At 35.8% G+C, this 26,965-nt stretch overlaps 2 protein-coding genes and 1 long non-coding RNA gene across 7 annotated transcripts in view; 1 reads left to right on the plus strand and 2 right to left on the minus strand.

Annotated features, from left to right (window-relative positions):
* Positions 1-9,362, minus strand: part of grm4 (glutamate receptor, metabotropic 4) — a 217,140-nt gene extending 207,778 nt beyond the window's left edge. The window contains exon 1 of the mRNA XM_051896223.1: positions 7,974-9,362. The gene's annotated coding sequence lies outside the window, so the exon portion shown is untranslated. The remainder of the gene's footprint in view (positions 1-7,973) is intronic.
* Positions 3,099-6,279, plus strand: LOC127513966 (uncharacterized). Of its 2 annotated transcripts, XR_007930534.1 has the most exons (3): positions 3,099-4,253; positions 5,026-5,073; positions 5,628-6,279. It is a non-coding gene; the product is annotated as an uncharacterized LOC127513966 (long non-coding RNA). The 2 variants fall into 2 exon arrangements; XR_007930533.1 differs by having other exon boundaries at positions 5,026-6,279.
* A 1,594-nt stretch (positions 9,363-10,956) lies between the features above and the next one.
* im:7151449 (complement decay-accelerating factor) lies at positions 10,957-23,108 on the minus strand. Of its 4 annotated transcripts, XM_051896228.1 has the most exons (11): positions 22,778-23,108; positions 21,717-21,899; positions 21,524-21,623; positions 21,371-21,441; positions 20,974-21,153; positions 14,963-15,148; positions 14,885-14,926; positions 14,744-14,779; positions 14,007-14,091; positions 11,351-11,421; positions 10,957-11,148 (listed from the first exon to the last, which is right to left on the minus strand). In XM_051896228.1, the coding sequence occupies exons 1-10, from the start codon at positions 22,839-22,841 to the stop codon at positions 11,358-11,360; spliced, it is 1,011 nt and encodes a 336-aa protein (XP_051752188.1). In that variant the 5' UTR covers positions 22,842-23,108; the 3' UTR covers positions 10,957-11,148; positions 11,351-11,357. The 4 variants fall into 4 exon arrangements, with proteins under 4 accessions (XP_051752188.1, XP_051752189.1, XP_051752186.1 ...); XM_051896229.1 differs by lacking the exon at positions 11,351-11,421; XM_051896226.1 differs by having other exon boundaries at positions 14,885-15,148.
* Positions 23,109-26,965: the final 3,857 nt, after the last annotated feature.

A 26,965-nucleotide genomic window follows, 5' to 3' on the forward strand; every position in this document is an offset into this window, starting at 1 on the left:
CAATTCCACTGAATTCACAGGATTTACCTCCAAAATCAACACATAAAATGGGGCAAAAATCCACAGATTTACAGTTCATTAAATAATCAACATACATTAAGAATCAAGATTAAGAATCAACATCATACATGCAAAAATGTAGGCACTTAGGATTTATAAATAATATAAATCTTTGGCTTTGAATGTTTTTTAAGTAAACGAGTAAGTCTACTGAGGCTAGTACAAAGAAAATACTAGTAAGGCAGTAATAATGTCCCCTGGGCCACATTAAACTTGCTGCATGCATGAAATTTCAGAGGTTTCACACAGTCATGGGATCAAGTGAAGTGTGTTAAACCCTCTGTGAAGCCCCACAGTTGAACATTTTGTACTATGGTATTGTATCTCTCTTTCTATATATATGTATGTATATTTATATAAGTTGAGTTGAATATGTTGAGTCTGCTCTAACCACCAAATGAATTCAGCAACAGCAGGAAAAAAATGAGCAGCGTTGCCATGGCAAAATGAAGGCTGAGCGGATATTTCCCTCCAACTATGAACCAGACAATCAGTTTCAAGAAGGGGGAATACAGAAATCATTAACATTCAAAATCAATTTTACCCAATGAAAACAGCCAAATTAAGAACAGCTAGAAAATAATACAAATTTTATTGTGGACATTAAGCAAAAACCAAGCAAAAATGAAATTTATTCCCAGTTGCTCTTGAGAATGAATTATAAACTAAAGTTTTAGAAATCTCACGCTATTTTCATTAGCAACAAAATAAAACTTAATTGTTTCAAAATTCAAATTGTTTCACTTAATTGGGGGTAATGCAGTTCAAGTAATGTGTTACGTAATCAGATTACTTTTTCAAGTAACGTTAAGTAATGCATTACTTTTGAATTTACAACAAAATATCTGAGTTACTTTTTCAAATACATAACGCAAGTTGCTTTGTTTTCCCATTTACTGACTGACAGCTCTCCTGTTCCCATGTTGAGAGAAATCGGGAGTAAGTGCAGAGGCACTGTGTGCTGTGTGAACATGATGATGGTCGTTGTAGTTCTAGACTACAATTTTTTGAGCATGCATTTACTCATCTCGCTCGCACAAAATGCACAAAAACAGATTCAGTATCCCTCAAAATGAATAAAAAAAGTGAAACACAAACTATGAATATTATGCAAACCTGCAATAATTATTGTTAAATAACACAAATATACTTTATGTATTTAATCTCACTTTATTAAGCAATGTCTTTGCTGCTGACCTTCGATGATCCAATTCAACTATATATGAATAAGCAAAAATGACATTAGATAAACATTACATTTGTGTTTCCTTTTTTTTTTTTTCTCAGCCTGAGGGTTATCACTTTTGATAAGTGTCATTTCACATTCATTGAAAGGGTCTTTACATTTGCCAAAAATAGAACTTTTTTGTAATTAAAAAACAAACAAGCAATCCCAGCCCATGTGAGAAAAAGTAATGCAAAAATAATGTAACGTAATGCATTACTTTCCATAAAAAGTAACCAAGTAGTGCAATTAGATACTTTTTTAGAGAATAAAAAAAGTATTACAATATTATAATGCATTACTTTTAAAAGTAACTTTCCCCAATACTGGTTTCAACAAACAGCATACTAGCATACTTATTTCCCCCATTTTTGTCATATGCAGGATGGTACTGTTATGCTAAAATTTGCATACGAGTTTGTGTTCCATTTTTTTTTTTTTCTAAGGCATGTTAATAAAAGCTACTTAAAGGTATAGTTCACCCAAAAATGAAAATTCTGTCATCATTTACTCCCTCTCAAGTTGTTCCAAACCTGTATAAATTTCTTTGTTCTGCTGTACACAAAGGAAGATATTTGGAAGAATGTCATAACCAAGCAGATCTCGCACCTCATTGACTACCATAGTAGGAAAAAAAAGTACTATAGCAGTCAATGGGGGCGAGATCTGCTTGGTTACTAACATTCTTCCAAATATCTTCTTTTGTGTTCAGCAGAACAAAGAAATTTATACAGGTTTGGAACAACTTGAGGGGGAGTAAATGATGAAAGAATTTTCATTTTTGGGTGAACTATCCCTTTAAATGTCCTAATTTAACTAAGGCCTACTCCTGGCTTAATCTAAGCCCTTTGTGTGAAACCAGGCCTATATTTCAAATTACTGTGCAGATGCATGTGATACTGTAAGATGCGTATTTCCTTTATTTATAGATCCTTCACAGACACTCCAGCAAACAGTCTTAATACCATGGAGCTAAATATAGACATTTAGTAAGAGCCTGCTGAGTTTGGATAGCACTGGCACACTCAGTGACATTAGATCTAGTTCTGCAACAAACAAAGGAATAAACAAAATAATCAGAGACAACAAGCATGCCACTCATAGGCTGATTTCCACTGGGGGAAAAGAATGTAAACACTGACTGGTGCTATTAAAACATTACTCCTTATGAGCTCAACACAGCAACACCATGTGGAAAAGTTTGAGAACAACTCGTATAAGAGGAATATTTAATTACCAAGACCAGCTATCCTTGTTCTCCAGAAGAATGTATACTATCAACCTCCCTAACCAGGCATAGGGATACACGGATTCATTTCACACGCACACACATAGATAAACCTGACAGCTATGTAATCCCTATGAGAATGAACATGAGGGGTGTTTTCGCTCACACACATGCCCCCCAATGCTCAGTTTTACGACCAACACATGTACACTTCATGCTCTATTCCCAGACACTTCCCTCCACCTCTTTTCACATATGTGCACTACTGTATACTGTAAATCACTGTGCCTCTGTCTCTGCTGGAGTCTATATTGCATAGAGAACAACAATGAATAGGTATAAGATGCTGATTAAGCCTGTTTAAAATATTGCTTTTGAGATAAAATGACCAAGCTGACCTATTTTTTATTATAAAATACAATCATTTCTTATATTAGTGGGCAACCTAGAAAATACTCCACTTTGTAAGAGTGACAACAGCTTCAGCAATGGCTTTAGCGAACAGTATTTTGGGTAAATAGTGCCCCCTAGTGTGTTTAAAGAGCTCTTGCATGACAAGGACCTTACTGGACAATAATAATCTGCCTTAAAACAATGACAAAAGGTAAGATAATAAACATTTTTATTTTCACAATCAAATAAGTTACAAGAAAAAGAAATGTGAAAAAAAAAATTGGGGGTATAAAAGTGATTTTTTGTTTTTTTGTTTTTTTGGGACCAGTATTTTGCCTATGTTTGTAAATTTTTGATGCAAAAACTTTATAAAAAAAACGTATGACTTTTCAAAATTGGTAGGCATAATGAACATTAAATTATTTAACTGAAGACTGTTCTTTCCTTATTGGCTGATCAACATATTTTATAATAACAATAGCCGATATGTGGATTTTTAATTTAGACTTTTAAACAGACTTTTGTACAGCTAAAATAATTAATGCAAAAATTCTTCTGTAACATGACAAGTATGAAATCAATAGTATATTATTCTTCCACTAACGTTTGTCAAGCAGAAAGTGATCAAATAATGCGTCATATGCATGTTCTATTATTCGATATTTAATAATTGTTAATGTGTTTACAATATCCCTCACGGTCACATGGGCATTTATAACATTTAAGCCTCTTTTACTAAATTTGATACTATGGCCTAATCTTTCTCAATATATTTATATTAATAGCACGGTTACTTTTGGCACTTATAATAAATGTTTTTAAACCAAAACATGGAGGACATATTTGTGAGCTATGACAGAAAAATGTTATTGCCCATTTTCCTTACTATAAGATCAAATAAACGAGATAAACAGTGCTTCAGATCTTTTTAAACACGATGGAATGATATAACAGATGGTTTCATTTAAACTTGGGCTCCGGTTCTTTTGTTCTCTTTTATGAAACGTTGCGACAGTGTCCAGCGATGCGCATTAAATGGTCGCCTGTACCATGTGACCTCATCCAATGTTTGTAAACACGCGTCAAGCACATGTGATCCTGAAGTGTTTAGGAACGTGTAACGCGCTGCAGCCAATCAGACGCCGGGGGAGTGTCTGGGGGGGCACGGCTTCAGCATTTCGCCCTGGAAAAATCGATAGGGATCCTGAAATGATGCGAGGAGACTATGTCTCAAGAAAGGAAACTGAGTTGGGTCGAACTGAAACAAGTGAAGAGTGCAGGCATCCATGGCATGCAGATAATTTAGAAAAAGATTCCACTAGAAGTCAGTTGCTTGAACGTATCCATGTAAGTATAAGAATTCTTTTTGAGATGTAGCCTTTAATTAATTTATTTCTTTTTAAGACAGAACAATAATATTTGTTTCCTTTTAAATACCTTAATAGTTTTTAGTTAAACAAAGTTTATAAATATTATCTGACAAATAATGTTGACGAATTAATGTCATCACTTGAAATCTGAGAGTGAAGTGTACTGATAATTATTCCAACAGGCCGTCGTTAAGATATATTACTGCGTCATAGCTATTGCGACAAGAATATGGAGATCCGTTAGGGAATTTCGTCTGCGTAGAGATTTTGTGGAGCGCTCCTTATATTAACGCTACGCGGCTGATCATGACATTATCATAAGTGAGTGTTCCACTGTCTCATCTAACTGCATGCGTCACATTCAAGACAACGGCTGGAATGGGATGCTGCGCGAGCAAGAGATGCGTTGCGTTGCGTACGTCAATAGCAGTAGTCGAAGTGCGCACTTTTTGTCGATTCAGACCATCGCTGAAGCAAATCTCTTTTAAAGACGGAGCTTAAAGTGTTTTTGTCAAGAAATAATAGTGGATCACACATTAAAAGGGTTTAACATACCTTTGGTTGCTTGTTTAACACCAAAACTTTTAAAGGATAGACACTTCATTTAATGCGTATGGCGTCAAATTGCGACATAATCGGTCTAATTCAGCGAGTTTAACAAAATAAACTTGTAGTAGTTATTTGCTAGTGCGCACTTGACTAAACGAGGTAAACAAATCATTAGCGCAGTACTCACTTTTCTCCTCTAGGTGGCGAAGTCAGACCGCATTGTACGCTTGTTGAATGAACTGAAACAGGTAGGCATGTTTTTATTAGCCTATCTTTTTTTTTGCCAATTTTTTATACATAAACGCAAATTTACTAATAAAAATAACTTTAAGTGTTATATTTGTGTATTTTAAAATCCCCCTAGCTTATTATTATGTTATATAAGAGTTAATATATACAGAGATAAGGAGAGGGGGATGGTACGCTATTAGTAATTCATAGATCACATCAAAACAAAGTGTTATATTTAGTATCCTGGCCAGACTGTTGCCCAAGAAAGATGCATTGGCCTCTTTCCTATTCTTTGCTATAAACAAAGCAATTCTAGACCCAACAATGCAATTAGTGATAACGATAAACATCTTTAATAAACATACAGTACATAGTCCTAAGCCAACAAGTCCTCGAAGACATATTTTCAGTCACCCAACAAATATGAAATTATATTGGAAGTAATGAGTGTTGACCCAGAGTTCAAATAATATGTAATAAAATAAGTCTCTGTTTGATGTACTAATTAATATACTGCATGTCTCAACTGTTGACTGGATATTTACTACTGTATTTTCTCTTTTCCACCCAGTTTAAATGTCAGATTCTAAGCCTCAATAAAGATGCCTTTCCCTTTAAGAGCTGGATCAGCATTACACAAGCGGACAGGTGCGCAGATGCAGCAAACCAAGAATAAACTAATGTACTTGAGTGAAAAAGAAACTTGTAAACAAATGCTCTCCCTCCCTCCCTCTAGGTCACTCCCTATACTTTTCTATTGTACTTATTCTATTATAGGTCTACAGTAGTTCAAACATAATACCTCGATTCTCAGGGAGATGCAGTATTGGCAAGGTGCACAAAAACTCACAGCTTACTTTCAAGAAAAAAAGGTTTAACATTATATTAAACATGTATGGTTCAGAACAAACTATTTTCTTCAAAATTATATTTTCAAAATGATGTCTAAAAGCTCCATTATGTGTACTATAGCATCTTTAGCATTAGGCTATTTTGTTTTGCAGTGTCATCTCCTCCTACGCTGCTCCTGGAAGCTGACTTCAAATGGTGCCATAGAGTACTTTATGGCATCTAGCACCATTTGAAATCAGTGTTCTTGGGTCGGTCCTGACATCACATGGGAGACCTAAATGCTGTGGACTACTGAAATTCTTCTGCAATGTTTGTGATCTATGTCTGATTTGCACATGCTTAATTAATTAAATAAAAATAATTTATTCTTACCAAGTGCTACAAGTTCCTGTTATTCCTTTAATAATATGTCATGGGATCTCTGTTATACCCAATATCAAAAAATTTGTTATTGTGTTCTAAACACCTGGTAATGCAGTCTTGAAGCCTTTATCATTTTTAAAATACCATGTATAAAATATCAACTATCTGTAATAAATTTAACGCAAATAAGATGATATCCATGTTCTGTAAACATAATCTAAGCGCGGCCTTCGCCTTTTAGCCAATCAGAAAACTTTGACTCTCTGCCCATATAAATCAAAGACGTGAGTTTGGAAATGGAAAAGTTTGAAAAGTAATGGAAAGGTAAACTCGCTTCCGAAAATCACTTCTGTAGAACAGTGAAAAAAACGTTTCAACGATTCTTCTAAATCAGGATGTATTTACGTCACGGTTGAAAGAGTCCGTTGAATGAATTGTTGATTAAGAGAACCGCTCGGACCTATTCAGTCTGATGAGTGTTGTTGTTCGGCTTGAAGCTGCGCTAAACAGACTGATCGGTGTTTGACATCAAAGTACCGCGAGAGCGATTCAAAGGCCTACGTGGCCGTCAGCTCTCTAATAGCTCTCGCGGTACTTTGATGCTAAAGTTCACAGTCAAAAAGTTAGGTTGAAAAAAGTTCAACCGATTTGTGAAAAAGATACGACTTTAAAGAACGACGGAAGTCGCTATTTAGAACGCCTGTTTGATATCCTTTTTTTAATCGTGCCAACATTTTTATTACAGCAGCTGTAACTAGTTAAATATCTTTACATTATTACCCTGATACATTCAGCTTGTTCACCCTGGACCTCCACTGCACCAGACATACCATCTCAGAACCTGGCAAATGTCGTATAATCGCATATTAAGAATATACATCTCCGTTTAATAAAATAAAAGGTCAACACGTAGTATGCAAACTGAATTTTTTTTTTTTTTTTTTTTCCCCAACCGCGGCACGTGTGTGTATCTTAAATGACACTACTACGAGTTGAGAAATATCGATTCATCTCCAAAGAGGATAAAGAGACTTAAATATAATAGAGAGATAAATAAAGTGGAACTGGTGACGCCATCAACAAGCGCCTGACGCTCACTCGCCACGTAACTCATTCACCGTTTCAATTCTTCACCACTGGAGGGCACTGTGTGACCTCAAAAGCGCCAGACCGATCCAAACGATCTCCTCAATTACTCCAGACGAACATCACAGCTAATCCTAAACCCAAACGAGTTACTCAGGTTTTTTTTGTTTTGTTTTTACCAAAACTCACTACTTTTTTTAGATGTAGTGAGAGAAAGCTCAACAACTGGCTCTTGCACGACACACATTTAAATCTTTGAACTTGGGATCACTTTCCCAACATCTGTAACTGATGCCAGTTGATTGCATTTAATGGTCTAATGCTTATAATAAAACAGGATGTATTGCGCTGTCTTTACAGAGCATGATAGCTGATTGATCAGCTGAGATCACATCAACTGTGTGAACCCTAGCATGTGCTATTTTTTGCAGTTTGTGAAGACACATTGTTCTGCTAACTGTTCTTAATACAGTTAGTGTTAGAAACCTTTTATTAGATTATTAGCGGAGCTACACTCATAGGTTCACTGGGTTTTTATATAGCACCCTAAGGTTCTTGACTTAATCTTAAAAGGATAGTTGACCCAAAAATGAAAATTCTGTCATCATTTACTTACCCTGAAGTTGTTCCAATCCTGTATTAATTTCTTCTGCTGAACACAAAAGAAGATATTTTGAAGGATGTGTGTAACCAAACAGAGGAACATCACAGCTAATCCAAGCCCAAACAAGTTACTCAGTTTTTACCAAAACTCACTACTTTTTTAGATGTAGTGAGAGAAAGCTCAACAACTGGCTCTTACACGACATTTATGTTTTTGAACTTGGGATCACTTTCCCAACATCTGTAACTGATACCAGTTGATTGCATTTAATGGTCTAATGCTTATAATAAAACAGGATGTATTGTGCTGTCTTTAAAGAGCATGGCACTGATTGACCAACTGGGATCACAACAACTGTGTGAACCCTAGCGTGTGCTATTTTTAGCTGCTGTTAAGTGAGCACCAACATCCAAATTTCACTTTAGACAGACAGTCATTCATAAGTTTCGTATTAAAATTGGGTTGTCCACAATATGAGGGTCATTGTGCTAAATGTGTTCTCATTGTAATGTTTGAGGCACAGGAAATGTGCTGCATACATCAACGACAAATGCTAAAAGCTCTTGCCTTCTTCAATAGGATAACCTCAGGTCATATAAAAAGGATGCGCATTTCCTTTCTGCCAGAGAGATCTTTTATATTGCCACACAGTTTTTAAGTGCAGCACCACTAAAAAAAAGAAAAAGAACAAACAACATCAAATAAGTCTACTGAATCTCATAAAACCAGCAGAGTAACACGTTGACTCATATGTCTTGTTATTGGATGACCCTATAAATGCAACAGTTCGCCTACTGGTCTGAGTGGTCTGGTCAGAGCTGACGTATCCTTGTGGTTGTGTTTAGTACCACAGCACGAGCATGAGTAAATAGGCCTACGCCTCCATTCAACATCCCTTCATTAATCTACGGCTAAGCATACGCCCTAAACAATGAATCATCTGCAGTACTGCTCCATGTGGCCTTTCCAGGAAGATGACATACATAATTTTCCTAAATAAATTTGATTATAGACCTACTACGTTGACTAAATGGTTAATTCTAAATGAGAGTTATTATGAAAGAGCAAACCCCACTGAGAAGTTTTAACACTGATAATGGGTTCATTCTGTTAAAAGCTGAGAATAAACCTACTATGTGATCAGCAATACATTTTACAAATTAAATTTGCACCATTTCAGTCAGTGACACAAGAACTTGAGAAACCACCACATTCTTTGCAGTTTGTGAAGACACATTGTCCTGTTAACTATTCTTAACACAGTCAGCGTGTTAGAAACCTTTTATTAGATTATTAGTGGTTCACCGGGTTTCTATATAGCACCCTTATGTTCTTGACTTAATCTTAAAGGGATAGTTGACCCAAAAATTCTGTCATCATTTACTCACCCTCAAGTAGTTCCAAACCTGTATGAATTTCTTTCTTCTGCTGAACACAAAAGAAGACTTTTTGAAGAATGTGTGTAACCATACAGTTGACGGGCCCCATTGACTTCCATAGTATTTTTTTTTTCCTCCATACTATGGAAGTTAATGGGACCCATCAACTGTTTGGTTACCCCTATTCTTTAAAATATCTTCTTGTTCTTTTGTGTTGAAGAAAGAAATTCATACAGGTTTGGAACTACTTGAGGGTGATGACAGAATTTACATTTTTGGTTCTATATAAGGAGAAATGTCCTAAATGATTGCATAATATTTTCATGTTTAACGACCATTCTAGTAATAAAGTATGTTTACATGCTATTTAATTCATAAAATGTAATCAAAATAAAAAATTAAGGGGTTATCATAATGGTAACCCCTAAAAGGTTCTATATATGAAGTGGGTCACTGTGATTTTGCCAAGACATGTTCCTGGATCAACATATTTTGCTGATCCTGGAACAACATTCCTGTCCTGAAAAATTTAGTCCTATCCCTAATCCCCAAACCATTACTTATCCCTAAAATCAGAGGGAAATATGTGAATAACACTGATGTAGAAGCACCTAACCCTGCTTGTAAACCTAAACTTGACAGAAACTGTAAACTTATCCCTCAAATTGATTGATTGGTTGATTGGAATGTTCAACAAAGATGTTGATCCAGGAACATTTTGTGAAATCACCACTTGATATATAGAACCTTTTAGTGGTTGTACATGGTGAAATCACATTCACCATATGAAGTGCCTGACAGAACCCTTTAAGCTTCTTTATGTAACCTTTCCTTCTAAGAGTTATCAGCACATTATTATTGATCAAACTTAAGGTTAGTGATTTAAAAAATGACTAAGCCTAAGTTTTAACACTTTAGTGTGTACCTCGCCCCACGAATGATACCGAGAGCGTTTCTAAGAATCGGACTTACAATTTTAACCTATATGAAACATTAAATGGGTGGAAACAATTAGCAACCACATAACCACACTTGCCTAGCAGTAAGTTTTACTTTTCAACAATTAAAAAAAATAAAAAAATTTTTTTATACATTTATGAAAAATAAAAAAGCTGTAAGAAAAACTATTATTACCGGTATTATTATTATTTTAAGTGTTTTTGAGATCAACATTAAAAGTTTCTCTTTGCTTTCATGGGTTTGGCCAAGGTCTTTGTATAAAGCACATTGTCTAAATGACTCTTCAGCTGAAGTATTTGATTTGAATAGCAGAAACTATCCATTGTCCTGGTAACCACATTGCTGTTTGGTCTAGTGCTGACGTAAAAGGAATACTTTTGAAAGGGCATTGCAATCATTCTTACAGCACACATCAAGAACGTCTGCTCATTCAGGATCAGGTTTCCTGTCACCATATGGTCACAGAAAATCTGATGTGGTGTACTTTCAATATCTCACTTTACAATGTCTAAACTGTGACTAAAACTGGACATTTAAAAAGTGAAAAGACATGAGTGGAAACGTGCCAGAGATACTTTTGGGTGGATTCTCTTTAACAAGATGAGGAAATTCTGAGGTCATGATTTAGTCATACTGAGGGGGAAAACACACTCAAGTATTTTAAAAATCTTTATTAAAATATACAAAAATACCATCTTGTGTTTTTGTCAATAACTGGAAGCAAAACATGTTATAGCAACAATAAATAAATAAAACATCTAGTTTATGAAATACATTGAATTTGAAAGCTTCAAGCAGTCCACTTGCAGGAACAACGCTAGAACAAAGGAGCCGTCCGATTGTTTGCCCTGTGGTTGAGAGTCCAGAGAAAACACATTAAGGAAAATGAAAAACAAGAACGCATTAAGAATAATTAATGCAGACTATTTTGCAACTAAAGCCAGAACTAACTCTAAGCTAATGAGTGTATTAGTCTGAGATGAAGTCATTTGATTGTGGCTGTACAACAACAAAACTTCATATAAGCTTATGAAGATTTTTGGTAGATACCTTGGTTTTACAGACTTTGATATAGCATTAACTCTTCTTTTGTCCTCAGTCCTTCGCCAGTATTGTATGAACTATGCAGCATTATCAAACGAGGAGATAGAGTCATTATAATACATTATTTATTGGACACATTCATTTTTTGCTAATATTCAATTAGCCATCCGTTCTGCATGCTGTTTGGATGTGATTAGTATCTGGTCAGTCATTAGCTCTGCATAGTTATTTTTGTCATTTTGTTAGGAGCACCAGACCAATCTTTCCTTTGTGACAGCAGACCTTTTAATTAAAATGTGTTTTTTTTTTTTTTTACTTACTGAAGCTCATTATGTGCCCAGACGTACTGTAATACTTTTTCTACATGGTTCACCAGCAATAATTTCTTCTTGAGGTTGAGGTTGTTTGCCAATAATTAGTAACCTGGTGAACATGCTGGGAAGTACTAACAAATTTAAGCATGGGCATTTTAATGGACTTCCTTGAAACCTAAATTTCAGATCAGCCAAAAAGCACTTCTGCCATTGTACAACAGAATCTAATTATTAATTGAGAATTTAAAGTGTCCCATATTATGCTATTTTAAAGGCTCCTAATGAGTTTACATGCATCCAGGGTTAAAAAACATAATTTTTCTCATTATAAACATTTCAGCATCAACTACTTTCTCACAGTGTCTGAAACAGTTAGATAAAGGATTCAGTTCACGTTCACGTTTGAGCACTAAGCTCAACTTCCATTGGAATTAACTAAAAACACTCGCTCTGCTCTGCGCCAGTGGACATGCACCATTAAGGTAGTGTTATACTTTCCGCTAGGGTCCGCGTGACGTAAAAATCAGAGGGTGATCAGAGGGTGTACGTGGAGGCTCTTTACGGACATCCGCATGCATCCCATTTTAGCTAGTGTTAAGCCCCGGTTATACTTTCTACATGTGCGAGGGTCCACGTGACGTAAAAATCGTCATCGGATGGTGTAAGCAGAGGCTCTTCACGGATATTCGACTGCCTACCATTTTTTGTGACTGCATGGACAAGAACGTGTGGTCACTAGGCTACAAAAGCACCAACTGCACATGCGCTGAAAAAAACGACATGGACGTCGAATTTGAAGAGAGCCTGTGTGATGATGTCCTTCACTACCCGCACCTCTACAATCCATCATTAAAGGTGCAATGTGTAAAATTTGGGAGGATCTACTGACAGAAATGCAATATAATATACATAACTATGTTTTCAGTGGTACATAAAGACCTTACATAATAAGCCATTATGTTTTTATTACCTCAGAATGAGCTATTACTATCTCATACACCGTGGGTCCCCCTCTATGTCAAGTCGCCATTATGCGCCGACATGTTTCTACAGCAGCCCTATGTTGTTGTTCTTCTAAATAGTTCTTGTTTTTAGAGGCAGCTTGCATCGTCACTACATTGAATACGCACAAAGCAGTAGTAGCAGTCGCCTGGTTTATTAGAAGCAGAGACCGTTCTTTGTTAGAAGAAGAAACCTCATTGCTTCACACAAGCTACTCTCTGCTCTCAGACGACGACATGTCGACCAGACGGCCACCGTAGTTTCTTTGAAAGGGAGGGATGCGAGGGGTGTGCGCCGTTAGTTGCAGTTCACAACCTCACTACTAGATGCCGCTAAAATTTACACACTGCACCTTTAAAACAATATAAAGACATCCAGATGTGCAATAATAATGATGTGCAATAATCCGTTTGTTTACATGCCGATCTACTGCGCATATGTGGAACACGACCGCTGAGCGGACCCCAGCATACACTTTTAGTAAATACAAGTAGTCCACGTCCGTGCTGTCCGCAGCTGTCCGTGTAACGTTATGCGTCCGAACTGGAGTACAATCAAGGCTTTAATGTGGCGCTTCTGGAGAAAGAGAACGCAAACAGAACTGAAAGGGCTTGAATGAAGCGTGTTTGGCTTTAGATAAAACTACTAGAGGATATAGCACTGAAATATCATTACCACAAACGATCCTGAGTGGCATTATTATGCAAATTTGTTACAAACCTACATAGGTTTGTGCAGGAAGTAACACTGGAATTACTGACAATCAGGGGCTGGGGTTTCTGGACCCTCTGGCTAACTTTTCTGGGGGTGGGGGTTCGGAACACTGAATTTCTGTCAGTGGGGTGGCGGGGGTTGAAGTGGGCCCGCCAATTGCAATGGCTTTACCGCCCTGCTGACGACTCGTTTTGGGCAGTTCAGAATCGGTTCTTTCTTCTTGGAGACAATAACTCCATTTATCATGCACTTTGATCTTTGAAACTTTACAGACCTTTTACATTCACAAACAGCTATATCACACACTACATGAAAAGTAAATAATAGGAAAAAGCATAATAGGGACAAAAAAGCATAATAGGGACACTTTAAAAGTGAGCTGTAGCCACAATTCAAGCACATGGACAGCTAGCTTTCTGACTGATAGTGAAAACATGCGTCAACGTGAAGCATTTTTGTCCAACCTCATCATGAAGGAACAGCATATGAAAAGATGGAATTCATGCAAGAGACAGCAAAAGCATCAAGTAAATGCATGTCTAAAGCAGCATGCAGTTGAAGCAGAGTGACAGTCTGCCATGCTTAGGTCAGCTGAGCTAGAAAGCAATCGACGGATTGAAAGATATACTCACCCTCTCTGTTTATTGTAATAACGTACGATACATATGATACATATGATACATATGATACATATGGAAATTATGAGGACTGTGTGGACTGTGGAGGCAAAGAAAATATTATTAAAATGTTTAAGTAAACAGTGAAGAGTGGTGTATATACACTTTCGTTCAAAAGTATGAGTTCGGTGACATATGTAGCTCCGACTACAGTAACCACATTTCTTTCCCAGAGGGTGAAATCTATGTAAAATACATTTATTTCATACTAAGTATACTTCAAATCAATTAACATATTTATTGACATATCACTTAAGACTTACTGATATAAAATTAAACTTTATTTGGAGTATTTCTTTATTGCACAATGCACATTTCTTAATATTATGCCTAAAAAGTGTTTTAGTATTACTATTAATAAGGATTGTATGATCTTTGTATAATATCAGTCTTTAAATGCAAGATATTTAAAGAGTACCAAAAGTATACTTGCAATAGTTCTACTTTAGCACAATCAAATATGCTTAAGTATATCTTTAGTTGACTTACTTTAAGCAGACTTTAAGTATACCAGTTTAGTATACCAAAAGTACAGGAATTTATTATTAAGCACATAAAAATGTAAATGTATTTGTACTTAGCACAAAATAAATGTATTTCAAATACATTTTAGTATATTTATTTTTCACTAGGGCAGTCAGACATCTAATTCAGTACAGTAGATGTATTATTGGATTTAAAGGATGACTCACTCTGTGAAGGAGTGAAGAGCTCATCTACAGTTCTTTCTGCAATACAAGACATCAAATAACTATTACAGCATAACCATAACAAATAATTAGTGAAAAACCTGAAAAAAGAATAAAGGATGCTATATGGGCTGGACTCCTTACCATTTGAATGTGTTTTGGCTGAGGCTGTAGATGCTGTTGTGGCTGTAGCTGTTGTTTTGTCTGTAGATGCTGTTGTGTCTGTAGCTGTTGTTTTGTCTGTAGATGCTGTTGTGTCTGTAGCTGTTGTTGTGGCTGTAGCTGTTGTTTTGTCTGTAGATGCTGTTGTGTCTGTAGCTGTTGTTGTGGCTGTAGCTGTTGTTGTGGCTGTGGCTGTTGTTGTGGCTTTGTTTGTGGTAGTGCTTGCTGTTGTTGGTGTTATGGTGACTGAAAGAAAATATTAATGTCATCACCTACTTTGCCATCTTCTCCAATACAACATTCCACATGCTGTAAACACCTAGGCAGTTCAGTTGATGGGAACATAAACCTTACAAAAAATAAGTATACTTCCAGTTCATTTTATTAAGTGAAAGTTAAAGTGATGTGACATGTAGCCAAGTATGGTGTCCCATACTCGGAATTTGTGCTCACACAGCAATGAGTATTGAACACACACACACACACACAAACACACTGTGAACACACCCGGAGCAGTGGGCAGCCATTTTCTGCTGCAGCGCCCGGCGAGCGATTGGGGGTTAGGTGCCTTGCTCAAGGTCACTTCAGTTGTGGGTAATGAAAGTGGAAGAGAGCACTGAAAGTAAGTAAGTATACTTAAGTAAAGTTCAAGTATATTTTTTAAGTATACTTTATGTGGTAAGTATACTAATATCAGTGTACTAGTAGTATACTTGTAAGTGTACTATTTCAATACTTCTTGGACTAAATTGCCCCACTTTTTAGTGTATAAAAGTATACTTTTAAGTACTTTTTAAGTGTAACAGTAGTAAACTTTGAATACACAACCATCTTTTCGTTTGTACTGCAACTATACTACAAGTGAACTTATAGGTATACTGATCAAATACTTGTAGCACATTTTTTAGTTTATGAAAGTGCACTGAAGTATACTCCTAGTAAACTACTAGTTTAGTGGTTTTATACAGCAAGTATACTTGTAAGTTATCTTTAGTGAACTTAAAATACTTATAGTTTACTATTTATTTAATATGTTCCTATTTAGGTATTAGTTTTTATACTTGAAATATACCTTTAACTGTACTTGAAGTCAATTTTAAGTTTTAAATAAATTCCTACACACTACCAGTGGACAACACAAAAATTCACACTCAGAATTAGGAACATATCTGTTTTCTTTATAAATCAATATTATCAAACTATGTAAGTCTATAAGACAGTATGTAAAACTTTGTGGGAAAAAAAAGTATTTAATAGGCTACTTAAAGGCTACAAAACAGTAAACAACTACAAGCCAAGTATACAAGTATATAAGAATACTTATATTTTTAAGTATATCTCGATGAAAAGATTGAGTACAAGTACACCAAATACTTCAACTTTTCTGTCAGTATAAGTCAAGTACTTAAGTTTAATTTTTAAGTATATTTCTGAGAAGTACATAAAAAGTAGACTGAAATAATTTTTTTTTTTAGTTTTAAAGAAGTATACTAATAGCACACTTGAATAAACTTCTTTTTTGTAAGGGAATTCATATGGAATGCAAAACCACGGGAGGAAGATTTACAGATTTCCTAAGAACAAAGGTCTGCATCCCTTGGCCCTTGTACATTTGTCTAAATGATGGTGCCTTTAGCTACAAATAAAAGTACAGTAGGCAACTCTCAGCTGTAACGTGCAGTTCTATGTCTGTTTAGTTTCATTGTATTTTGGTTCTGTTTTCCCTGTTCTGGTTTGCCCGAGTTCCCTGTGCTTATTAGTTTCCATAGTTCCTAATTTACGCACCTGTTCTGACTTTCCAATGACTACTCAGTCTGTGTATTTAAGCCTTCAGTTCATTCAGTTCTTTGTTTAGTCTCATGTATGTTGATGTCAATGTATTTTGCTATTTCTCCTATGTTTGCCCTGCAGTTTCCCGAGTATTTGTGATTAAAGATTGTTCTTTGTATTCTCTATCGTCGCGCATTTATTGCAGCCACCTCAACCTTGACATCAGCTCAGTTGAGTTTTCCTTGAAATCAGCGCAGGAAACACTGCAGATTCTGTCTACTTATCACTCATATCATGAATCCACACCTTGAGAAAAAATCCGATCCATTATTGCATTCAGAAGGTTAAGCTTACCTTCAACACAAACAGGAAGGGCAGACCAGCCACTCTCTTCACACACTGATGGAGCTAAACCTTTCATCCTATAACCTGGCCAGCATTCAAATGTGGCTTCACTTTTATAAAAGAACGGAGGATTTCCTTCAGTCCGGTTACCTAAACTAATTTTAGGAACTCAACATTCAATAGCTGGGAATAGAAAGGAAACTGTTTTTAAGTTGAGAAAACATGCAAAGCTAAACAAAGGTAAAATGTTTTTCTGTAAAGCAGTAAATACTGGCACAACATAATACGCAAAATATAGTACTGAAAGCACTTCAGGACTCCCATCAAAACATCTGACACACTGCAGCAGGCATGGAATTTCAGTAATGTAAAGTGGAACCCAATAAAATGTCAAAACAAGATTCCAAATCGTTTTATAATCCAAGACTCTAAAAGAATGTTTCTCTGGAAAGGAACATTTACAGAAAGATTTCTGTTTTAAACATTACTGAAATGTTTATCAGTTCTTCAATATCAGGTGTGCCAATACAAATAAATGGCTCAATTTGGTGGGACGCTAAAAAAAGAAAATTGCACCCCTTAAACCACTGAGAGGAAACAACAGTTAACTGGTAAAGTGGCTTACTTATTTTACTTTTTACATTTTAACAACCATTCATTCTCAAGTCAGAAACAGTAGCATTTTAAGCTTAATGGGTAGATATAGGCTAAATCAGAGATTAAAATAAAATTTCAGCTATTTGGATCTCAAAACAATATTGCATAAATATATTTGCAAAGTAATGATAATTAATAATAATAATATGTTTTAGTTCATATTAATATATTCATATTAGCCTATTGTATGTGTATAAAACTTCGTTTTATTGTTAATATAATCTAATGATTATCAAAAAGCAAAAATAAAACTAGTAAAAATTAATATAAAAAACAGGTTCTGCATATTGGTTAGTGAACCTCAAACAAAAATGCTTGATCTTGTTCATTAAAAAACAAACAAAAAAAACGCAATTTTACTCTTCTCACTGTTACCACTCCCACTGCATTTTGTATAATATTCTTCCAGCATTGCTACACACAGAAACCTGATACTCCCCAGTCTGCCCTGTTCGTACCACAGAGGGATAGATCTCCTCCACAGAAACAACATTCAACTGCCTGTCACCACCAGGACTGATGAAGTGGAAACATGAGGCTGTAGGGCTTGGAGGAGACAGACTGGGAGCAGTGAGTCACTGAAGGCTACAGATCACATCAGCATATACCGACTTGTAACCCGTAACCCGAAGGTCGCAGGTTCGAGTCTTAGAACCAGCAGGAAATGTAGGTGGGGGGAGTGAATGAACAGCGCTCTCTTCCTCTCTCATTACCCACAACTGAAGTGCCCTTGAGCAAGGCACCTAACCCACAATCACTCACCGGGTGACGCAGCAATAACCACTTAGATGGTTGAAAAACAGAGCACAAATTCTGAGTATGGGACATCATACTTGGCTACACATCACATCACTTCACTTTACTTCAACTAAGACAAAAAATAAAAAATAAATAAATAAAAAAAATCCATATATCATAAAAGGCCTGAAGGACCTGCTGAACAAGAAAAAGATGACCTTCAGGTAGAAGGTTACCTAGAGATGCAACCTAAGGCAAATAAACAGGTCAGTAAGGGAACCATACAATATAACGCAATAAAGTGAAAGGACAATGAAACTCTGTTGTGCAAGAAAAGCAAGATGAGTTCGGCAGGCTGGTAGAGATGTTCCACCAGTTCTAACATGCTGAGCCCTGATGCTGCTCCAACACCACCGCAAGCGAATCCAAACTCATGTTCAGACTATTTAAGGATCAAATTGGGGCACCTTCACATATTCCTTAACTTAAAGGTACACTATGTTACTTTTTTGTTCAAAAACTTTACATAATGAGTCAATACATCATCAATCCTTCTTTCAAAACATGTTTTTGACTTACCCTGATTCACTATGGTAAGCCTATTATAAGTGTTTATATTTTAGACTGGGGGGGATGGTTTCTGCGTGAATTTGTATACATATGTCACATACGTTCCGAAACTTTTGGAGGTGGGACTTGTACGCTGAACATGCTGATTGGTTGAGTTCACACAGCATTTTGATTGGTTGACTCCACGCATTATTTTATTTCAACCATCGTTTAAGTCTGTCAAGTCTGTTGTGGTGCGTGTAGTAGAAGTAGTAGTTGTTGGCTATTCAAATCAACAATGGAGTTTAAAAAATACGACCGATGATGAGGTTCAGGCTTTATTAAGATTATATGCAGCGGGAACTAGAAAGTTGCGCACGGTCCTACATCACCGGACTATCTTCACGGTACCAAAGAGCTTAGAACCCAAGAGGTGACACTTTGATACTTTGTGTGTAACAGCCACTAGATGGCGCTCCGGTAGCGCGGCCGCCATTATGCGCTGAAAATACTAACTGGACCATAGAATCCTTCACATCTTACGCACCCAAAATTTCACTGCCAAATCAGAAGCGCAATAGAACAGTTTTTTAAATTAAGTCACCAGTAAATTGTATGGCTCCTACAGTAAATGTTGTCTTGTCTTATATATGTTTTATTTTACCAGTTGTGGAATCCAACCATTCAACCATCTGAGGTAACGTAGTTGGACTACTTTATTGAGTATTTCCATTTTATGCAACTTTACACATTTATTAATAGTAAATTAATAATTAATAAATTTAAGATCATCATGTTTGCAGCGAACAATATATTTTAGACCTAGTGGAATAATAGTAATAATATCTAGGTCTGAATTGAAATAGGCTATATTGTACGTTTTAATGGATCACGCTACAAACATAATGATCTTATAATAGCTACATGTTGCATTGCTGTGTCCGTTATCGCATAAATTCCCACTTTTGTACACTTTTGCTTTAACGGACATTAGACAACACTGCAAAATCAAGCTGTTATATTCATATATTTATTGTCCAACATTCCCAATTTTTCTGATGCATGTCCTTAATTTAATTTAATATGTTGGTAATAATTCAGTGTTTATAAGCCTTTTAAAGAATTTTAACCCAAACTGACTGGGTTTCTAGAGAGCAAAGGTTTTGTGAAAAAAAGTGGAAGACTTAAACACAAAGTGTGTAAAATAAACTGTAAAAAGGATTTGATGATCAGTAGTGATAGCATTTTATTCTGTGTTGTCATCATTCAGGTTGGATTTCAGCTTTAATGTAGCCTACTTTTTTTTTTAACAAAGCAGCTGATATTGCCATAGAAACTAGTGGACTGCCGACTCGCTTTCACCCCAAAATGGCGGAAACGCAGGGCCGCTGCTGGGCGCCGGCGTTTCAATGGAACGTTCTATTGAGTGTCGCTTCTTGTTAGTTTATATTCTTTGACGGTACTTTAGACCGCTATGGAAACGCAGCTAGCAATAGGTTCGGGGGGAAAAAAGTTCCTGCGACAAATTATTCCGGGCAATTTCGGTGGAAACGCGGCTATAGTGTACCTTTAACAACAGGTTTCCAGCGACAATATGCCTATCCACAGTAAAAGTAATAATAATATGCAAATCTCACAATCACAGCCAGTTAGAATATATTTTATATTGAATACACAGCTATGTGGAGCTATGTGCTGGACCAAAGAAATGTTTATGTAGGCGCAGCTTCCCACTGTCATTCATTGCAGTTGATTAGGATAGAAATCTTAATCATTTACATTAATGAATTTGGCAAACACTCTTTTCCAATGTGACTTACATTGCATTCAAGGTAGCCTATATGCTATCAGCTTGTGCATTCCCTGGAAATCAAACCCATGATCTTAGCGTTACTAGCACCATGCTCTACTGCTTGAGCAATAGGAATGCAGCAGGGTTGATCATTTGACGATTGTGGTTGACTTTATGCTTGGAATTTAATGGAGTTAAAACTTTAAATCCAAAAACTAACCTTGGCATTGTGGAGGTGGTGAACTATATTCCCCATATTGCCCACATGTAATAGATCTGTCTCCAACGAGGGTGTAGTTATCGTCGCAGGAATATTCAATGACATCATCAAAATGAATAATGTTCCTGGGCATTGAGAACTTTCCATGTTCAATTGGATCTGGCTCATCACATATTATCACTATAAAAGACATGGTGACACAGAGGCTGTTACACTGTTTGTAAAGTTGTTCTAGACAACACTGATGTTAATATTGAATGCGCATAATGATTATAATAGTATAAATATATATAATATAAAACTAAAACCATAAAAAAAAAAACATTTTTGTTCCTTAAAACAAAATAAATTTTAACTGAAAAAAAAAATTAAATTAAATTCAAAGATGAGGACTCACAAGTACAATTAGGACTTCCGCTCCAGCCAAATGCAAGACAATGCATGTAACTTGATCCTTGCAGGTCATATCTAGGTTCAAGAAAAAATAAAATTCAATCATTTGCTACATTATGAGTGCAGTATGGACAGCAGGGGCCACAGCAGTTCTTACCCCCTCTCACATATGGGTTTTATGCGGGCACCAAACAACGTTCCATCTGGCATGGAGTAGGTCATATGTGGTAAAACTTTAGGTAATCCACAGTCTTTCTCTGAAAAGGGTGCAAACATAGCAGTTTACAACTGGACACCATTTTGTTTACAGGGAACGGCCCAATTCAGAAATGAAGTCAAAAATGAATTACTTTTGCATTTTAATTCCGGATCACTCCATTTCCCATCCGTGCAGATGATTACATTTGAACCTTCCTCGATCTCGTGCCCTCTAACACACTCCACAAACACGTTTGAATTATCTGGGAACTTATTCCTCTGTCTGGATTCCGAAGACAAAATAATTTTGCCATTCAAAACAGGAAACGGGCAATCTGCAAAATCAACCACAGACACAAGATATATAATCAACCAAATAACTAGATTTTAGTCATACCTTCAAAAGTTTGGGGTCAGTAAGACTTTTTTTTAAAGAAATAAATACTCATATTCAGGACACAGTAATCTGATCAAAAGTGGCAGTAAACACATTTATGTTAGAAAAGATTTCTGTTCAATTTGAATAAATGCTGTTCTTTTGAACTTTTTGAACTGGATCGTGTGACATTGAAGACTGGCGTAATGGATGCTGAAAATTCAGCTTTGCCATCACAGGAATAAGCTGCAATTTAAAAGAAATTGAAATAATGTTATTTTAAATTATAATAGGCCTAATATTTCACATTGTTGCTGTATTTATAGTATATATAGTGTTAACAATCTTGCCAACCCCAGTTGTATTTTATTTGTATTATAAAGCCTGAAAGCAGTCAAATTTATGCACTTGACCGTTGTATTGTGGCTCCACCTACAGGAAAGTTCCAAGAAATATATTTTTGATACCCTCAAAAATCAGAACTCTATTTCCCCACTTGATTATTAATTTTCGAGATTGTTTAAAAAAAATGCATTTCAATCAAATTCAAAGGAAAAGATCAACCAAACACCTGGTTATCTCGTGGTTTTGCAGTAGACTGTTTATCCAAAGTAATATTTTCACATAACATATTAATGTTGAAAACGCAGATGGGGGGAAAAAAAACATTATTAGGCTTTATTATTATTATTATTATTCAGCTACTCAATTAGGCTACTCACGAAACACAAGTCTAACTACCTCAGAAAGCTATTTCAATGCAGCGAAAAGTTGATGTAGTTTAAACTATGGGTTTAAAAACAATAATCTAAGACTTAAGTAAGGAAATCAGCTTACCTTTCCCCATAGAGACTAGAGAAACCTGCAGTAGAAGCAGTGGCCAAGCCTTCACACTTGTCATCGTCACTTAAATAGATTTTCTTTTTAAACAGTAATGTTAAACACTTGTCGTGAATATAGCTACAACTGACAGAAAATTTAACGGGCTGAAGGCATTCAGATGAAATAACAGAAAAGCACTACACGAACAAAGATATTCCCGATAAAAAGTTAATTGGTCTCGCCGAAGAATGAAATAAAAAAAGTTGACAAAAAAGGCGTTTCATAGATTCGCGTGTACGACTAAACATAGGAAAGGAAACCTTCACTCATATTAGAAAAAAAACCACGCCCATTCTATGACGCCAGTCCTCCCACCAAAATCTTCTGCCGAGATTAAACACTGTCAAAAGTAAATTGGCTGTTTAGTATACACTTTTAAACATTAAGTACTTCTTTTTTGACAGTATGATATATTGGTTTTATTTGCCAACTTTATGTAGGCCTATGTACACAACCGTTCAAAAGTTTGGGTCAGTAAGATTTTTTTTTAAGAAATTAATATTTTTATTCGGCAAGGACGCATTAAATTGATCAAAAGTGAAGTAAAGACATTTATAATGTTGCAAAAAGTATATATTTAAAATAAATGCTGTTTGAACTTTATATACATTGAAGAACATTAAAAATAAACTTGGGTGTGTATCTGGGTATTCATACGAACAAGAAACATGCATGCACTGTATACATAGCCTACCACATACTGGAGAAATAGTAGTAGTGGTATATATTCTGAACATGGACATATTTGACTAAATGACTAAAACATTTCCAAAAGCTGTACATGATTAAGAGCATTTATTGTACAGCATTAATAAATAAATGCTGTTGCTATAGAGTGCATGTATTTGAATAACAAAAATGTAAAATCATCAATTGAATCCAGTCTGGCGAAGTCTTGAAGGCAGTCTCCGCTTTCCATCTTCAGACTGAACTGGAATGTGTGAGTCAGTGAAGGGTGTTCCCCAGCTTTAATTTGATTATGTTTGACAGTGCCTATAGTTACAATGGTGTTTTCCTCCTCTGTCCATTATGGCAATTATTACCATATGTCTAATTGGTAATATCAGCTTTAGCTTTTATTTTATACTTTTTTTTTTGTTTTGTTTTTTGACTTGCTGTGTTTTGGTGACACATGGTTGACTTCAATGTGTGTATTTCCATAGAAACCGTGGTTTTGATTGCTATAGTAACTGTGTGTATTTAACCACAAAAGAGTTTAATGATTCAAACAGGGAACCCGGACACAGTTAACCAGCTGCTGACCCTTCGGAAAAAAACACATCGATATTAATATCATTTTCTAGAAAGTCAAAGTAAAATAAATTCAGATGAAACTGTGAAGCACGCCCATGTTTACATGATAGTTTCAATGTATTCAGCAGTATTTTCTTCCTTTTTTATCTGAATGACCTTTATAAAATCAACTCTTTTCCCTCAAGGATTATATGAAATGGTCAGAAAAAAATGTGTTAGACATATAAAACTGACTCCAAACATGTTCTCAGCTCTTATCTCATAAACACGCACCCCACCCATTTTCTCCTCGTCTGAGCAGGGAGATAATACCTCATTTTGCCTTATTTATAGCACAAGCTGGTCTGTTTTTCATCAGCTTGTCCACTGCAATTAAGGTTCAAAGTGAGTAAAGTTCTAAAATGGCAGGTGGTAGTTGTTCTTTCCATCGTGTCCTGAACACTGTAAAAAAAATGATTGTAATTTTAACTATAAAAAATCTACAGTAAAAACTTGGTTAACAGTAAGGAAAAACTGCTAGATATAACATTACATTTAATGTAATTTTACAGTTAAATTTACCGTTTTTGGAAGTAAAAAAGAAAAAATCATCTTATAATTTACAGTGAAAAGCCATAAATGAACATTCCCAGAATCCCCGGTGAGACACTTCACATTTGATGGTTTTTAATTTTTAATAATTATGTTTTTTTTCTTAGTTTTTTTGTTATCAGTCATGTATATTAGGGTTTTATGTTACATCTGTTACACCCTGTGACGTATTGTTGTGTGGTGATCTGTGTGCCATCTCCCTCTGTATTTTTCCTCTGCTGCTCTGACAGGTGATGATTGCTGTTTGCTGGTTATCAACTAGCACTGCATCCAGTGGCTCCTACAGGAAGAACCCCAGCAATATAAGCAGCCAAAACAGCACATCAAGGTTTCTCTCCCCATGTGGACTCCTCCTTTTCTGCCCCAGACAGTTGCTTTTCTTTGTTTTACTTTGATATTGAGTGTTTGTTGAACTGAAAATGTGCTTTGGTATAGCCTACCTTTTGCTGACAGTTCAATTTGTTAATTATTTTCTGTTATTTGAACTGTTTGGAAACTTGTAGGGAGGTGGGTGCTATTTTCTTTGGATTTCATCTTTTTCTATTGTTTTTCTTTGTGAGACAGGAACCTTTTTGTTTATTATTTTGGCCTTGCTCCCCCCTGAAGCTTTTGTGTTTCACTTATATTTTCTGTTTCAATAAATTACTCTTCAGGGGTTAGTTAACCCAAAAATGAAAATTCTGTCATTAATTACTCACCCTCATGTCGTTCTATACCCATAAGACCTTCGTTCATCTTCAGAACACAAACTAAGATATTTTTGATAAAGTCTGATGGCTCAGTGAGGCCGAGACGAGAATACTTTTTGTGTGCCAAAAAAAAATAAAAAAATAATTACTTTTCAACAATATCTAGTGATGGCTGATTTCAAAAGACTGCTTCATGAAGCTTTACGAATCTTTTGTTTCGAATCAGTGGTTCGGATCGCGTATCAAACTGCCAAAGTCACGTGAATTATTGAAATTTCGAAACACTTATGACGTAATGAAGCCTTGTTTACTGAAATCACGTGACTTTGGCGCTCTGAACCACTGATTCGAAACAAAAGATTCATAAAGCTTCGAAGCAGTGTTTTGAAATCGCCCATCACTAGATATTGTTGAAAAATCGTTATTTTGTTTTGTTTTTTTTTAGCGCACAAAAAGTATTCTCGTCACTTCATAACATTAAGGTTGAACCACTATAGTCACGTGAACTGTTTTAAATATGTCTTTAGTAGCTTTCTGGGCGTTTGAAAGTGTTTATTATCTTGCTGGCAATAGAGTCCTCACTGAGTCATCGGATTTCATCAAAAATATCTTAACTTGTGTTGCGAAGATGAACGAAGGTCTTACGGGTGTGGAACGACATGAGGGTGAGTAATTAATGACAGAATTTTCATTTTGGGGTGAACTAACCCTTTCAGTTTGATTTTTGGTTGGCAGTGTTCTTTTTTTTTTTTTTTTTAAAGGTAAAGTGTAAATATTAGCGCCATCTAGTGGTGAGGTTGTGAATTGCAATATAGAGAAGCTATGGTGGCCAACACAGGACAAAGATGTCGTCGTCTGAGCAGCAGAGAGTAGTCAGTCAAGCAAACATGCTCTTTAGAGCAGTTTGTCCATTAAGCGCTGCTGTAGAAACATGCCTGCGCAAAATGGCAACTTGACGTGAGGGGACCCGCAGTGTATGTAGATAGAAATGGCTCATTCTAAGGTAATAAATACATAACAGTTCATTATGTAAGGTCTTTATACACCACTGAAAACATAGTTATGTATATTATATTGCATTTCTGTCAATGGATCCTCCTAAAATTTACATATTGCACCTTTAAAGTAATGTGTTATAAATTTGCGCTACTTTTTATGAGAAGTAATGTTACGTTATACTTTTGCATTACTTTTTCTCACCTGGGCTGGGCTTGCTTGTTTGTTATTTAATAACAAAAAAAGTTCTAATTTCAGCAAATGTAAAGGCCCTTTCACACGAAAATTTAAATGAATAAGCCTCGGGCTATAGGAATGCAAAGTGAGATTAAATACATAAAGTATATTTGTGTAATTTAAATTTAAATAATGCAGGTTTGCATAATATTCTGAGTTTGCATTTCACAGTTTTTATTCATTTTGGAATACTTAATCTGTTTTTGTGCAAGCGAGATGAGTAAATGCATGTTCACATTTAGTCTAGAACTACAATAACCATCATGTTCACACAGCACACACAACACTTCTGCATGTACACATGATGGGGACAGGAGAGGTGTCAGTCAATAAATGGGAATACAAAGTAACTTGCTTTACTTATTTGGAAAAAGTA

This window comes from Ctenopharyngodon idella, chromosome 6 (assembly GCF_019924925.1).
Source record: "Ctenopharyngodon idella isolate HZGC_01 chromosome 6, HZGC01, whole genome shotgun sequence".
Taxonomy (NCBI): Eukaryota; Metazoa; Chordata; class Actinopteri; order Cypriniformes; family Xenocyprididae; genus Ctenopharyngodon; species Ctenopharyngodon idella.

Coding starts and splice junctions, on each gene's coding strand:
- im:7151449 (XM_051896226.1), bottom strand. CDS start 22,841: ATGACAAGTGTGAAGGCTTGGCCACTGCTTCTACTGCAGGTTTCTCTA. Junction 15,149..20,973: donor ACCACCTCCACAATGCCAAG/GTTAGTTTTTGG, acceptor ATTTTCTTTCAG/TCACCATAACACCAACAACA. Junction 14,092..14,743: donor GCTCTTCACTCCTTCACAGA/GTGAGTCATCCT, acceptor TTGCCTCCACAG/TCCACACAGTCCTCATAATT.